This window comes from Falco punctatus (assembly GCF_963210335.1).
Source record: "Falco punctatus genome assembly, chromosome: 3".
Lineage (NCBI taxonomy): Eukaryota > Metazoa > Chordata > Aves > Falconiformes > Falconidae > Falco > Falco punctatus.
Window position 1 is genome coordinate 15,032,635 of NC_137582.1, and position 15,745 is coordinate 15,048,379.

At 35.7% G+C, this 15,745-nt stretch overlaps 1 protein-coding gene across 5 annotated transcripts in view; it reads right to left on the reverse strand.

Moving 5' to 3' along the window:
- The window catches only part of EFR3A (EFR3 homolog A), an 87,712-nt gene that overhangs the window by 51,348 nt on the left and 20,619 nt on the right, over nt 1–15,745 (reverse strand). For all 5 annotated transcript variants that reach the window (XM_080378501.1, XM_080378500.1, XM_080378499.1 and 2 more), the window contains 3 exons: nt 11,842–11,918; nt 9,897–10,024; nt 8,010–8,160 (listed from right to left, as the gene is read on the reverse strand). In XM_080378501.1, the coding sequence (XP_080234627.1) occupies nt 8,010–8,160; nt 9,897–10,024; nt 11,842–11,918 (356 nt within the window). The remainder of the gene's footprint in view (nt 1–8,009; nt 8,161–9,896; nt 10,025–11,841; nt 11,919–15,745) is intronic.

Here is a 15,745-nt window from a genome sequence, read left to right on the forward strand (position 1 = left end):
ATTTTAAGACATCTGTACAAATACAATCCAGACACAGCTGAATGCAGAAAAGCAATCTGGGGTTATAAGGAATTGCACATTCAACAAAAGTCAATGCCGATATAACGGCATGAAAAAGAAAATATATCGTGATACATCTGTATTACCCATGACACCTATATGGAAATTTTGGCCATCTAGTTGGCATTAATAAGTTCCTAGATGAAGTACTGCATCCAGCTGAAGCATCACAGCTGAAGATGGTGATTAACTGGTACAGTCCTTCAGTTATTCAAGGGATGAACAAAGCTTTATATAAACACCTGTTAATAAAAACTAAAAGACATTAAATTATCTGGTCTAGAGCTGCCTAAAAAATATTTATCTTACAATATACAGAAGACAGCTATAAAAGGAGAAAAGAAATAAATAGTTTTCTTTGTTCAGTAGTAATAGGAAAAGCAATAATGGCCTTACACAGAAGCAAAGGTCCCCTAAGTTAGACATTTTAAAAACCCTCTTCTAAAGCAAGATGACTGCCTAAAGACCTTTTGGACTCTTCAACACTGACAATTTTAAGAACAGGCTATAGAGGGAAGAAAAAAGGGAAATGAAAGGTGTCAGGAAAGGTTGGGTATAGTGCTGGTTTTGCCCTGAAGCAGAGAAGTGCCCCATTAATATCCCTCTGCTTTTTCACACCCCAGTATTCTTCATACCAATTGCTAAGCACAGGCTGAGGCACTTCTTGTATACTTTGCGATGCAGAACCTGCTTTTATCAGCACATTACCCATAGACATTTAGACAAGCCCAAAGCACTTCAGCATAACCTACACCATATTGATTTGTGGAGGTTTTGAGGTAGTTTTCAAACTGAAAGTAAAAACTTTATTTCAGGAAAAAACACACTACTTTTTACTACTTTTTCTAGTCCTTTTTCTGTTCTATCTAGAACACATCCCTGTCAACTGCACCAGCAGTTCACACATGGAAAACTACAGGCGCAGCTGAGAACGATACAGTTTGTAAAATCATATTCTCAGCCAATACTGAAAACGGAGCAAAATTGTATAGTACTAGTCCATTTTAAGTGTCCTTCAGCAGAGAATATTCTCTATAGTCTGGTGATAAGAAAGTGACATACTGTAAAAAAAATTCTGTTTAGTCTATTACCACAGTTTGAAAGACAATCCACAAACAGCAACCATACTTCTTTTCCATACAGTGAGTTACAAGAACGTTCATTTCCCTCCCATGAGATCCTGGAAAATGCTTTAAATGTCTTATATCTCGCTGGTTTGTTTCATGGAGTTGTTAATTACAAAACAGAAATAGGTTTTCTGAAGCTTTTTGAGGACAGGAACCTAATTAGTCCTTACAATACAGGATAAAGTGCAGAGTTTGGTTTTTTTTTAAAAAAAAACAAACAAACCACACACACAACAACAAAAAAACCCACCCCAAAATCAATATGATCTTAGTAGTTTCCAGACATTCAAGTATTCAAGGCTACAATTGTTTCACCTAGCAAACTTCCATATAAGCATGTAAAAAAATAGGAGCAAAATGATTAAAGAACACAGAACACTATGGGAGCAGCCATGAGAATATTAACCCATTTACCATTTAGTATTAGCATCTTAGTATTATCTATAATACAAAATTATTTGATTGACAAGATCTTCCAACATGAAAACTTAATAGAACTCTAATAACTGTTTTGTCAGAAGAAAGATTTATTGTACCAAGACATTGCTTTGTAAGAATAAATTATTAATTTAGGCCAAGAAAAGTGTCAGGGACTCTCTCATGCTGGACATTTCTGCTGCACCACAACGTAGCTTCATAGCAGGGAAGCAAGTAATCAACTCAGAAGTTCTACCTCTCAAAATGGTGCACACAGTTAAATGTCCAGAAAAGGCAATTTTTTTTTTAATTTTCTCATGTGCCTAACAAAACAATTTCACCCACTGCACATAAAGCGTTTCTGAAACATATTCCAGGATTAGCATTCAGATGACTGAACATTTAGGCCACAGGGAAGCTGTGTGCTAACACTTCTGACTTGTACTGCAAGTATACAGTTCCATTTCATTACAGAAATTTTAAGTTTTTACAGTGCATGTTAGCCTACACTTTCTCCTTGCTTAGCAGTGGTGGTATTAAGCCATTATTGTTGTTAAATAAAGAATATTTTACTCCTAAGCGCCTCAGATATTTTCAAGTATACTTCAAATATAAAAATTATTCAACGTAAAAAAGGACAAAACTTATGAAAGTCCAAGTACTTGCCTAAGGTATACTTACAAACTTTTTACAGATATAAACATGTCATTCAGTTATAGTAAATGTTTGAATCTCACACTGGTAATTTATGGAACCTTTGTCAGTACAAGCATCCTCTATATTTGTAAAATACAGAAGGTACAAAAGATACAAAAAGGAACTTACATTGGTAATATTTCATTTCCAATAATTTTGAAACCAATAAAATTCAATCAGTATAAAAACATATAAATCTAACACAAAATAAAGAAGGTACGTATTATCTATTCAGAAGATGTTTGTTCCAGACTGAGTCAAGAAAGTTGGATCATATTACAAGGGAGAGAGAGAGAGATTGTGTGAGTCCTGTAAGTAGATCATGCAAGTTCTCAAATTAAATTCTTAAGGACATAATTTCTTGTACATATATTTAAGAAATGCTGTCTTATCACTCTTATGTAGCAAGTACAGTAGGAGAAAAATAGTAACTTTTAATGGACTCTGAATGGCTTTAAAGAAGGTCAGGTTTTTGCAGCAATTCAAGAACAAGCAATCAACATGCATCACATCTAAGTTTGAGTTACATTATTTAAAGTAGCTTCCTGTAAAAACAGCAGGCTGGATCTGAGCAGCATGGGTTTTTATATTTGAGCTCCACAGTCTGTCTTTGACAGCCTGCATTTTCTCAGTTTTCAGATCAGGGAAAGGAGGTGCTGATGACTAAGAGTTACCATCTTTTATAGACAAGGCTACTGTATTTCATTATTAGGAAACTACCACATAGGAAGACATGATATCCTATAAGCATAAGACTTATAAACTACACAGTACCATAAAGATGGTGAAGGGTCTAGAGAACAAGTCTTATGAGGAACAGCTGAGGGAATTGGGGCTGATTAGCCTGGAGAAAAGGAGGCTCAGGGAAGACCTTATCTCTGTCTACAGCTACCTGCATGGAGGCTGTAGGCAGCTAGGGGGGCGGTCTCTTTCCCAGGTAACAAGGGACAGGAGAATAGGAAATGGCCCCAAGTTGTTCTGGGGGAGGCTTAGATTGGATATTAGGAAAAATTTCTTCACCAAAAGATTTGTCAAGCTTGGAATAGGCTGCCCAGGGAAGTGCTTGAGTCACCATCCCTGGAGGCATTTATGAGACATGTAGATGTGGCACTTAGGGACATGGTTTAGTGGTGGACTTGGCAGTGCTAGGTTAATGGTTAGACTCAATCTTAAAGGTCTTTTCCAATCTAAACAATTCTATGAATTAATGAGAAGTGTGTGAATGTATATATGGACTTTGCAAAAAAAAAAAAAAAAAGAAAAAAAAAGAAAAAGGAGCAATGTCAGCTTTTCTAAATAGAAAAGTTTCTGACATTGGATTGATACATTAACTGCACAAACAGTATTAAAATTATCATAATACATAATAAAATAAGGTTCTCAGCAACAGAAATTAGTGATTTAGTTTAGTTATTAATAGTTAAAGAGAAGTGTCAGGTGACCTTGAGTTTTACCTGAATGGGATGAACAGTTTCACATTCTATTTCATGCAACTTGGATGAAAATTATCCTGACTGCCACGTGTGCAGTTGTGTAACAAAGTCAGCAATGGTATGTTAGCCTACAGGGCCATATTAGTGTTGCTATGAAACTGCAAGACCAGAAACTGTAAGCATGAGGTGGAGGAAGCAATATTTAACTGTAAATGACCCTAAAAGGACTGGCTAATGTGATGTACTCAGTATCACTCAAATTCTAGTAGATGCAGGCATAGAATTTAGAAGATAGTTTTATAACCAACAGGATAAGAAAGAGTGTTTTGTATAATTCTGTCTTTCTGTAGCTTTAAGTGCTATATAAAAAAAAGATCAAGTGGGGAACCTGGAGATAAAATAGTTGTGTTGTATATTAAATCACTACTAGCACATAATTCTGTATTGGTACATGGAATGAAAGAAGCATCTTGTAACAAAGATAAGTTTCCATCACATGCTTCCAGATTAGCATGCTGCAGACAAGCAAAAGTAGTACTCTGCTGGGAATATTAATTCTGACATTCCTTACTTTCACAGCCTTGACATTTTATACTATTTTTACATTTACATGCACTTCAATTCTGCCAAAACCAACTGCTTTTATAAGCCAACACTAACAAATATAAAAATCTTGTTGTAATATCAGGCAATGACCGGTCAACTTTCCACTTGGGGGTACTGCTTGTCTTCTTGTGCTGCCGATGACAACCAGCAATAACAGTTACTTAATCATGCACAGGAAGCCCAGCACTGTCACTGATGGCATCATTATTTCACTGCTCCTAAGACAACACTGCCCTTCTAAAACGAAGCACCCTATCAACTAAAGAAAGCATTTGTGGAAATAACTGAAAATGTGGTGATACTGGATTCCGCATTTATCTGCTGTTTTGCAGATGAAAAAACCCACAGTATTTCACTGCCAAAAATACAAGAATAATTCTCTTTGTCAGCATCCCAGATTAGCTCAAAATGTTTTTTATTCAACTGAGTTTTGTCAACATAATTTAAAATGAAAGTTTTACTAAATTATGCACCCCATTGGTTTTGACCAGCTGCTTATTAAAGAAATTTTCTGGACCATCTCCAAATAAAAATGACAGAAAGTTTGATATTTTTTTAAAAAATAATCATCTCTTGTCCAAAAAAATTCTGAACAGAATTTCAAAGATTTTAAAGCCTTTCACCCCTAGACAGGAAGAACAAGCTTAATTAATTCATTCATTCTATCCTAGTAATAACCACTATGTATCTAAGTAATACATTTAATTATTTGTAGATGAGAGATACAAGATGTTTTACATGGTCTTCAAGTTACGGAAATTCTGCAAAATGGTTAGAGAGAAATTCAGTATTGCCGTAAGTTTTTAAGTAAAAGTTTATTGCAGTCAGCCTTCAGTTTCTGTAATACTTAAGCCAAGGAAATCTTACTTTTTCCCACCACATTTTTCCAGTTTTCTCACCACCATATGCTATCCTAGCACGTTGTTAATAAAAATATCTTCCATGATAGAAAAAGCTATTTTGAACTTCATAGACACTGCCAATTTGAAACGTGGCCTATATTAAAAAGAAAAGCAAAAAACTATTGAACATATCCACTACTGAATTCACCAGTTTTCAAGTATCTGCCTATATAAGTAGATTTTAAATTATGTTATAAAAAAAAAATCATTGCTGCTGTAGCAAATAAGTGAACTTAAATTACAAATGCAACATATACAAAAAAAGTCATAGGAATTAATTATATGTATCCTGATGATCAGGCATAAAATCATATAAATTAAAAGCAAACAATTATTTATCTAAAATGGTAATCTTCAGGTTTAGTTTTTAAGAATAAATTAAAAAATGAAATTTAATTTCAAAATGAAATGGCTGAATGAAACTTTCATTTTTTTGTAAGATACAGAGCACCAAGTAGAATTACTTCTGCATTTAAAAGCAGATATTGGGAAGTCAGGGAAAGAAACCTGAAAAACAGTGGGAGCTTCCAGATGTTTCCAAGACTTTAAACTAAGTCATTCAGTAAAGATTTGTTTCATTTGAAACCCTGACTTCTGAGCAATCACAAGAGTCCCCACAGCTGAAGCAAAATCTGTTTGTGCAGCTGAAAAAAAAAGCCTACAACATAAAACAGACAGTTGAATCTCACTCAAAAGACATCACTGCCTTTGTATCCCAGTTAAGCTTTGAAAGTCAGCTTTTGGGATGGAAAATAATCAAGATCTACTTATGGACAGAATCATATTCCATATCTTTCTAAGTCTAAGCGGACTACAAATTTCTTTTGGCCTGAAATTGAGTTTAACCTAAAAGTATTACGGAAACTTTCCCAACCAGTTTAGAGACATTTACTTCACATGCAATTTATTCTTCTTTCCCAGACAATACCAGTTTCCACTCCAAAAGGGTACTATCAGAAGAACTAAAGCACATGGAACATTATACAGTCACTTTACCATCTCTACTCCTCTGGGGTTTTTGCTTGTTTGTTTATTTTTTCCCTTCAGGAGGAGAGGAAAAGCTATTAAAGGCTAAATGTGATGGCGGACTTTCTCCGTGTCTAACAAAATTTATTTAAGAACACAGTAGGTCAGTGATCTTGGTAACAGACAAGCTGTCAGTGCCAATACACTTTGTTCCTTTTGAGTCAACACAAAAAGACTCTATCTTTTCTCTTCATTGACTACAGAAGGCACCTAGGGAAATTAGCATAATTAGGTTAAAGTTAGCTTTTGGAATACTGTTGGAAGAGCCATACAGATTCACTCCCTTCACAGAATCTGACATCTTATTTAGGAAAACATAATTATTTTTGGCTACTGAGTTTTACAACAGACAAACACAAATTATCTCCTAATTTAGGAAGTCCATTAATCTGCTTTGCTTATGGAAGACTTCATTAGGAACTGACAGGGATATCAAACAGATTACTGTAAGGTGGAGTTCTGTTCAATAACATTCATTTGGAAGTGACGTGTGTCCTGTACATCAAAGTGGAGGGTGGCAGTAACCATTTGCCACCAAGGATTTTAAACAACTGGGAAATACACATCTTGCTATTTTGCAGCCCAGGAAATAAGTTCCAAAGCTATTTCCCTAAGAGGTCTCCCCCAGACTTTATTATACAAACAAATCAAAAGAAGCAGGATAGTCTGGCTCAAATATATTAAGGTAAATAAATACCATAATTCATAGAATATGTATATATATGTGTAAAAAAAAAAATCAATCTCATTACTCTCTGTAAAGCTGTCCTGTTAGTTTGGGGCACAAGAGAACACTACTCCCCAACATCAGAACAAGAACTCTGCATTCTACTGTAACAAGAAATTCTACTCAGGAACAGCAGCACTCTACTATACCCTCCTCTCTCCCTGAACTGCAACTCCATTTAATTCCATCAGCCAGGAATCATGCCCAAAGGAAAGCCGAACAGTTTTACAGAATCCACAAAGAATCCACATGCAGCTAACAATGGCAGTATACACAAAAAGCAAGCATTACTTCTTCACTCATGTAAAACCAACCACTCTCAAGCGAAAACAGTCCACATCACAATCCTGGAATTTAAGAGATTCCTATTGCATGCACAAGCTGGGAAACACAATGGCTGAAGGGAAATATGGCAGAACCATAACAAAGATTGCACCCATCACTCTATTTGGAAAACTGCATCTCCAAATCTTCATTTTGACACTTATAGTTATGTCCTCCAAGCATGGATCCCAATCCTGAAATATTTAAGCTAGTAAAATGGTGAGGTTGTTAATACTGAAAGCTTTTGACTTCTGGCTACTTTTCAGCTACCAGGAGTCTTTCTGTGTAGTGTCAATGCTGTGGAGAAGGATGTTAAATCCTTCCTCTCACACCATCACTCTCGCTGCTGGACAGCAAACAAACACTGTCTTAACTATACAATGGCTCCAAGAGGTCTGTTTAAAGATTCAAAATATGAACTCACAGAACAGCTTTACTGTTCCTTCCAGAAGTTCTTTCTGCAGGGGACAAGCCCAGACATCAAAAAAACTTGAGACTGAAAGGAAACAGTTTTTCTGCCTCCAGCCAGTATCTGCTCTGTGTTTAGACCCGAATGGTGTATACCCTGTCACATACAGAATCTTCTCAACTCATGTTAACTGGCAGATCCTTTGTAACTTCTGAAACTACTTTCCCACAGCAAATAAACAAAGATTTATTATGATTTGATTTAGTATCCGAGTTTACTCACAGAATTAGTTCCAAGAACTTGAAGCTTTGGTTCGCCTGATTCCAGAAGCTTGGCCACCATATGAAGAAAACTTTCCACAAATGGTTTTATGCTTTGAGAATGGCAAGCCATTAGGAGTTGGTCCAATGCCTCCATGGCAATTAAAACATACCTGAAAATTAATCAGACTCACATAAAGACATGCTACATTTTATGATTATCTTAATCAGTTTAGGTACTTATTACCTAAATTACCTAAAAATTAGAAAAGAAAGAATGGAAGGCATATATTTCCCACTGTCTAAAAATTAAAGTTATTGGTATTTCTTACATTCATATTCTTTCTTTTTTTTTTTGGGGGGGGGGGGGGGGGCAGGAGAAGAGTGTGTAATTGAGTGGTTTTAGAAGGGATGCCATAATACTTGATAACAGAATAAATACAGCTCAATTTTCTTTCCTAGCATATTTTATTATCAATCATAAATCCCAGCTTTCTAGTCTACAGATGCTCTGTCTATCCAAATCCCAGTACGGAAAGCCAGCAACTTTTCCATGCTCCTCTACAGTTAGACAATATGCTAAGTAAATGAAAAAGATAGTAAAGAAAGCAGTGACCAAAATCGATCACCCTAAAGAATGGCCATTTACCCATTCTATGAAGTTATAAAAATAGCTTTTGACATATCGAAGGCTAAAAACAATGGCCTGTGATGGACGTTGCCTTTTTTTTTTCCAATTCCTGCTACTTCTTTGACTCAATATTTTCTTACTCCATTTCCACTTTAAAATCTTCTTCCTCTTTTGACTCAACATTCTTTCAAATTTCTAGCTCAAATAGGACTGAAGAGTATGACAGAGTTTTAAAGTTTCCATTTAAATACAATTTAGCCAAAAGGTCTAAAAAGAAAGATATCCCCACTTCCCAATACCCTGAATGCCATTCAAGGATGTATTGGGTTTACACGGTAAGGTTTTGGTAGCAAGGGAGCTGCAGGAGCGGCTTCTGTGAGAAGACACCAGGAGCTGCGCCCCAGGTCAGAAAGAACCAGTGCCTAGATGGACCGACCCAGCACTGCCCAAAACAGAGGCCCTCACTGACACTGGTAGCACATGAAGAACCCTGGAGGAGCAGCTATCCAAGCTGCAGACCACGTAGGACCCCATACTGGACCAGATGGATGTGCCCTGAAGGAAGCAGCAGCCCATGGAAAGGCCCCACTGGAGCAGGCTCCTGGCAGGAGCTGCGGCCCTGTGGGGAGAAGCCCACGCAGGAACAGCTTTTCTGGCAAGACCTGTGATCTACAGGGGATGTCCTGCTGGAGCATTCCATTCCCGAAGGACCGCACCCCATGGAAAGGACCCACACTGCAGCAGTCCTTGAAGGACTTCTCCTGTGGGAGGGACACAACGCTGGAGCAGGGGAAGTGTGAGGAGGAAGGAATGACAGAGACAAGATGTTATAAGTGGACCACAACCCCCATTCCCCATCCCTGTGTGCTGCTCCGGTGGAGGAGGTAGAGGATTCAGGAGTGAAGTCAAGTCTGGGAAGAAAGAGGGCTGGAGGGAAAGTGCTTTTAGCTGTTTTTATTTCTCACTATCCTACTCCACTATTAATTGGCAATAAATTAATCTTCCCCAAATTGAGTCATTTTTGCCCATGATTGTGGTTGCTGAGTGATCTCCCTGCCCTTATCTCTTGACCCATGAGCTTTTCATCTGATTTTCTCCCCCACCTGGTTGAAGAGGAAGGGCAAAAGAGTGGTTGGGTGGGCACCTGGCAGCCAGACAAGGCTAACTCACCACAAAGGGACTGGGTCTGTCTTGCCTTCTAAACTTGATTAGAACAACCATGACGAAATACTGCTACATGTTGGCATCTATATATAATTCTGTGGCTTATTTCCTTACCCATAGCGATGTCTGACCACATCTCTGCTCAGTCTCTCTGCTAGGTAAGCACCAATGCGATCCAGCTTTTCTGGTGCAGAAACTGCATAGAAAGTCAGCTTCTCCATATCAGCCTTAACAAGACCATCCTAAAAACAGCCATGCAAAATATAAAATAAAAAATTCACAGCATGTATAAAGATTTTGAAGTCTTTTTCCTTTTGTCTACTCAACATTTAAAGATCTGAGCCATACAGACAGGTATAAGATACTGAAAGAAAACCCAAAACCCAAAATCCACAAATTTTGTGCAAAATTACTAGCTAAGTTCTGAAACCAGCAACATAAAATTCAGTAAAATATATTTTAAAGAAATGAAGCAATTGTCTGAACTGTCTTCCCCAATCTTTTGGGCAGAGGGCCGGTATTCCAAAAGAAAGTATTTAGAACAGGTGACACACCTTACTAAGACATGCTTTTTCCCTACTGGTACAATGTAATTTTTTTCTTTTCCCACTCCCCCCAGAAACGTGTATTTGATGCTCAATTTTGACACTATATACAAACAAGATTGTAATTTAAATACTTTAGACTGTAGTTTAAATATTTTATTTCTTCAGTATCACATCTTGGACAAGGCTGACATACAGGGTACCTGAAACCTGATTGTTACAACAAGATAAAAGATTTGCATATTAGTTCCAACATGAAAAATCTGATATGGATCTCCTCAGGTGAGGTTATAATTAAACAATCTGGTAAGAAGGATAAGTCTTTTTTTTTTTTTTTCCCCTAGAAGTTCAGCAGAAATTATCTGTTTCAAATAAATTATTTTGAAGCTTTTAACACACTCAGTTAATGCATTTCATCAAGCAAGTCTTATAGTTTAGAAAAGGTCTGTAACTTAATGAATCATCATGGACTGGCTCGTGTCCTGCACTGAGCCACAGAACATAAACAAAAGCAGAGACTAAGGAGTGCCAGCTCAGAGTTACTGAGTGAGATTAAAGCTGTAAGCCTACAACTGTAGCAATTCTGAGTGTTTCTACACCTGTACCAAATAAGTAGGTTAAAACAAATAGATCTATAAAACCGTATTCTTCCACGCTTTCAACATACTGTATACACAGAAAACACTTCCTTTAAAAGCCAGTAACTAAAACTTATAAATTGTAAATAGCACTCAGTAACAACACAGTTTAAAGAAAAGCCCATGTCCTTTGTAAGATAGAAGCCAAACATTATACAAATGCTGACTGGTCTACTTACTTTTACTATAACACAAGACAACAAATTCTGGTAACACATTTTAAAAAAATACTGCAGCAGAAACATAAACTCTTGATCAGTCTGAACCGTCACTATTATATAGGCGTTACTAAATGGTAACAAAGTGATTTTCATAGAGCTTAAGAGCAAAGCTTTAATATAGCTCCAAGACTGTTCCAGTGAATAGAAAAAACTCTGTATGAATAACTGGAGAAATTAAAAATCAACAACAAAAAATCTGTTGCATCACAACAGTCTACCAGAACTATAGAAACTTACAGTCAATGGATCAAGAGCTAGAAAATAAAAATCTTGTAGAAAACCAGAAATTGTTGACATCTGCAACTATAATAAAACAAGTGCCTATGGTTATAAGCAATTATGAAGCTGTATTACCTCTGCTGCCCAATACCCTGTTTAATTAAATCTCTGCTCCTCTGAATGAAACTTACTAATTTTTCTTTTCAATATGCACAGCCCTGCTTTGAAAAGGGAATTAGACCAGACGATCTGTAGAGATCCACTTCCAGCTAAATTATTCTGCTACCTGCTTTTAAAGCTATGAAGTGCTAAAGCAGAATTTTCCATAAAATCTTAAAATAGAAAAGAAAAAAAAAAGAAAAAAAATGCTAAAGCATTAGTTACTATTAGAATTTTTCAAATGCCAATCCCTTAAAATTTTAAAATCATCACTCACTTTTGGATCTTCAGGAAATATGTTATCTACCAGACGCTTGTAGCGAGGTCGCAAAGCAGCACAGCAACAGCACACTCCTGCAGAGAGATTTACCCAACAGCATTTAGAATTAAGTTTTAGGAACTCCAGTATTTTCATTTGAAGCGAACAGTTGACAAGCAAGGAGGAAAAAGATACAGTGAACTCAGCTGCTTGTTACTAGCAGCATAAAGCAAAATGAAGGTAACTGAAAATGACTGACAAGTAAGCAGACAAGTAAGCAGAACTACTGTTATAACGTAACACATGACAAAATAGGCAAGCATCTTGGGCACTAGAAATGCACCTCTCATCCAGCCACACTCAAAAACATGTAGAAAAATCAAGACATTTAAAACTTTAGTATTAATAAAACCCAGGGTACTTCACGTGCTGTTTTATCTTCATTCTGAACAATCATTTCAAAACATATCTATACATGCATTATGTTCACTCTTCTACCGAAAAAGTCAACTGCAAAATCTTCTGTTTTACAGGCACCCATGTAAAGCAACATAAACTACATTATACTAAACAAGCTCTCCCTTCCTTCTCCCACTATTCTACTAGGCATTGGACAAGAGACTGTCACTTGAAATAGAGAAAAGAATTTTCCTAATTTCTACTCTACTGCTAATACCATACTCATACAAAGATAATCAGAACCATACATGTAACTTGCATTTTTATTCATTTAAAGAGTCATACTGCCTGGTCTAAAAAGATAGAAACCTACAAAGTATGGTTTGATTTTCCTAGCACTCAGGACTGCTAAAACTTTAGAGGAATTCCAGTTTATACCAAAAAATAGCACCTGAAACGAAAACTCAGCACACAAAGAAAATAAAAAAGTTTCTAGATATCAGTCCAACTGTTTTTAAGTACAGATTTATTCCCAAGGAATTCAAATGTTTTGACAAATCAGGTTTTACATGTTTCAGTGGACATATTATTAGAGTAACTCAAAGGTTAGGTCAACATTAAAGCAGCTCTGATGTACAAGAGCCGCTATGTAGAAAATAGTAAACTGAATAATAATATTCAGTATGCATGCAGATCAGTGGCTTTCTGGTCTTTCAAATCTCAATACGTAGAGCATTCAGAGTAACTAAATATCTTACAAACACTGTATTAAAAGTATCCATTTATGTACTCCAAAAAATCCTAAAACACTCTGCTAAAAATAGTAAAAGCTGCAGCAGCTTTTATTGTTAATCAAAACAGGGAAAAGAATAAAGGGTATCTTGCCAGTGACTTTGATGATCACAATTTATCTGCAAATTTCTCAGGCTGTGAAGAAGTATTAGACAAATATATCAGGATTTGTATTTCTTTACTTAAGGTATAACCTGAGTTGGTTTTAATCATATTTATCAGAACATCTGGGAGATTCAAGACAAAGACTTCCCCTGCTGTACTTGTTTTTATTACAAGACACTACACGAGCAGACATTCTCCCTCCATTCCGCCTGTTTTCTGACACTACTTGTCTTTTGGACAAAAATATTAATTCTGCTCATAGTCTGACAACTTAATTCTTGCAATTTATTTAATCAAAAACAATTATTGAATAGATTATGATTTTAAAATCACACTTTAAGTTCTCAGTGGTCTTTTAACTCAGTTCATTAGAGACATATCACCAATAAGAGGAACGCAGACATACAACTTCAATATGTAACTATGAAATCAGAAAACATTCAAGGAATAAACAACTGTAAATACTAAGCATTTTTGTGTGAAACAGTAATTTGTTACTACTGTCAAGTTCTTCATATGACTCCTGTTGACATCCCCTACTCACAGAGGTCTAACCAATGTAAAAATCTATGTTTACATAAAAGGTGCAGGTACAAAGTAGCTAAAATCAAAGCTATTTTGTATGTCTTGGGAAAACATAGGTCTCAAGAGGTTAAAAACCTACTTGATTTAAAACTGAAGTAATTTAGACACTTGTACAAAAATATTCTTTAGAGAGCAACATTGTGTAACTTTTAAAAAGTAAATAAAATCATAGTAAGAAAGGAGTACTTCATTAGTGTCTAGTATATCACTCAGGATTGAGACACTCAAGACAAACCATCAAAACCCCAAAAAACAAGACCTAATATTGTGAAATGTTTCTTCAGTTATGTATGCAGCTCTGTACCTGGCTCAACACCCTTTGTACTTGTGTCTTCCTACTTGATTTTCAACCTTCTGGACCTCTAACACTGGTCCAAAGTAAACAGTATATTTGATTACTACTAAGTACACAAAGTATTCTTACAATAACTGCAGTAAATTATTTTGCTACAGCTATCACATACTAAGAGTAAAAAATATGTAAAATATTATAGGCAAGACAGAGGCAAGTAAAATACTTTTAGAGTTAGTTTCTGTTTCTTTAAGTGATAGAAGAAAAAAATCCTTGCAAAGAACCATTTAGATCTTCAAACACTGTTTTAGAACCATGTTAATTACCTAAATTCAACCTAAACCCTGGATACAGTTGCTCCTTTGAGAAGGATAAAAGAATATCAGGTAACAGGCACCAACTCATCCAGGCAGCCTCACCAGATGGTTTCAGTTAATGGAAACTCAGTATCATTCAAATACTGCTCTTCAAACATAAGGCACACAGTGAATTTTGACATTAAAAAAAAAAAGCCTAACAATAAGTACATTGTGTAAGATTCAAAAATTTTCTTTTCTCTCCATCCTGGATTTTCAGTAGTATCTTTGCATTGCTATGTACTTCATTACAGCACAGTTTATATGGAAAAGAAAAAAAAAAAAAAAAAACAAAACCACCCAAACATACCAAACTTTTCAAAGAATTCTCTTATCATCAAAATACAAAAATAAAATTAACATACATATTAATGTAATTAAAATAATTTCCTAAATTAAACAGAATATTCAAGTATCAGACAGCAAGAGTTAATCTGTCAAAGCTTTCAGCCATCAGAGATATTTTAAGTAGAGAAATTTAAGTAGAACACTGTCAGAAAAAAAACCCAAACTGACAGGCTCTCCAAAGAGCACAGAAAAAAAGAAAACCAAAAGCAAACCCCAAACAATTAACAGCCGCAAGACAGATTGTGGAAAAAACTACAGATCATTGCTCAGTGTTTTGATATAACCAGGAAAGATAAATAAAAACATAGGAATAGCATTTTTATTAAAAATATAAATATTGAAAATACCACACAAAAATCAAGTCTTAACAAGAAACATTAGAAATAGATCAGACTTAAAAAACCAAACCAAAATCAAGGAACATATCACTATATAGACCAGAAAAGATGAATGTTGTAAAAGATGGTTAAAAGCTGAGCAATTGAAAACAGATACATTCTTGGGTACAAACCTAACCCAGATAAAAGCTGATCCAAATAAATACATTCAATTCACAGAAACAACCTGTTTTGCAGGTCTAGATAACGCAGTCACTAAGCCAGGTAAAAAATAACTTGTTCCATTTTGTGCAGATTTATCGACCAAAAACCCAACGACAATTCCCTTTTAGTGTCAGGCAAAATTTCCAGTTTAATGGTTTCCCCATGAAGACATCTTCATGTCATTTTATACAAGAAAATATAAAGGTTAAAGCAGTATCTACAGAGAAGTACATACTGTTAACATGTCAATCAAGGTAAAAGGTTTAAAATCCTTATTATTTATTTCTCCAATAGCGGAACTTCACAAGTTTAAACATGTATATTCTCTTTTGCTAAAATCATCCTGTAATCTGCATTTTATACGTCAAGACCATGCATATTTACCAGCTGTACAGGTACTTCTTTTTACACACATTTATTCTACACAATAGCAGTAAGAAGAAACAGTCCACATTATCAGAAAATGGTAATTTCACCTACCCAAACACATACATGGTCTTGGT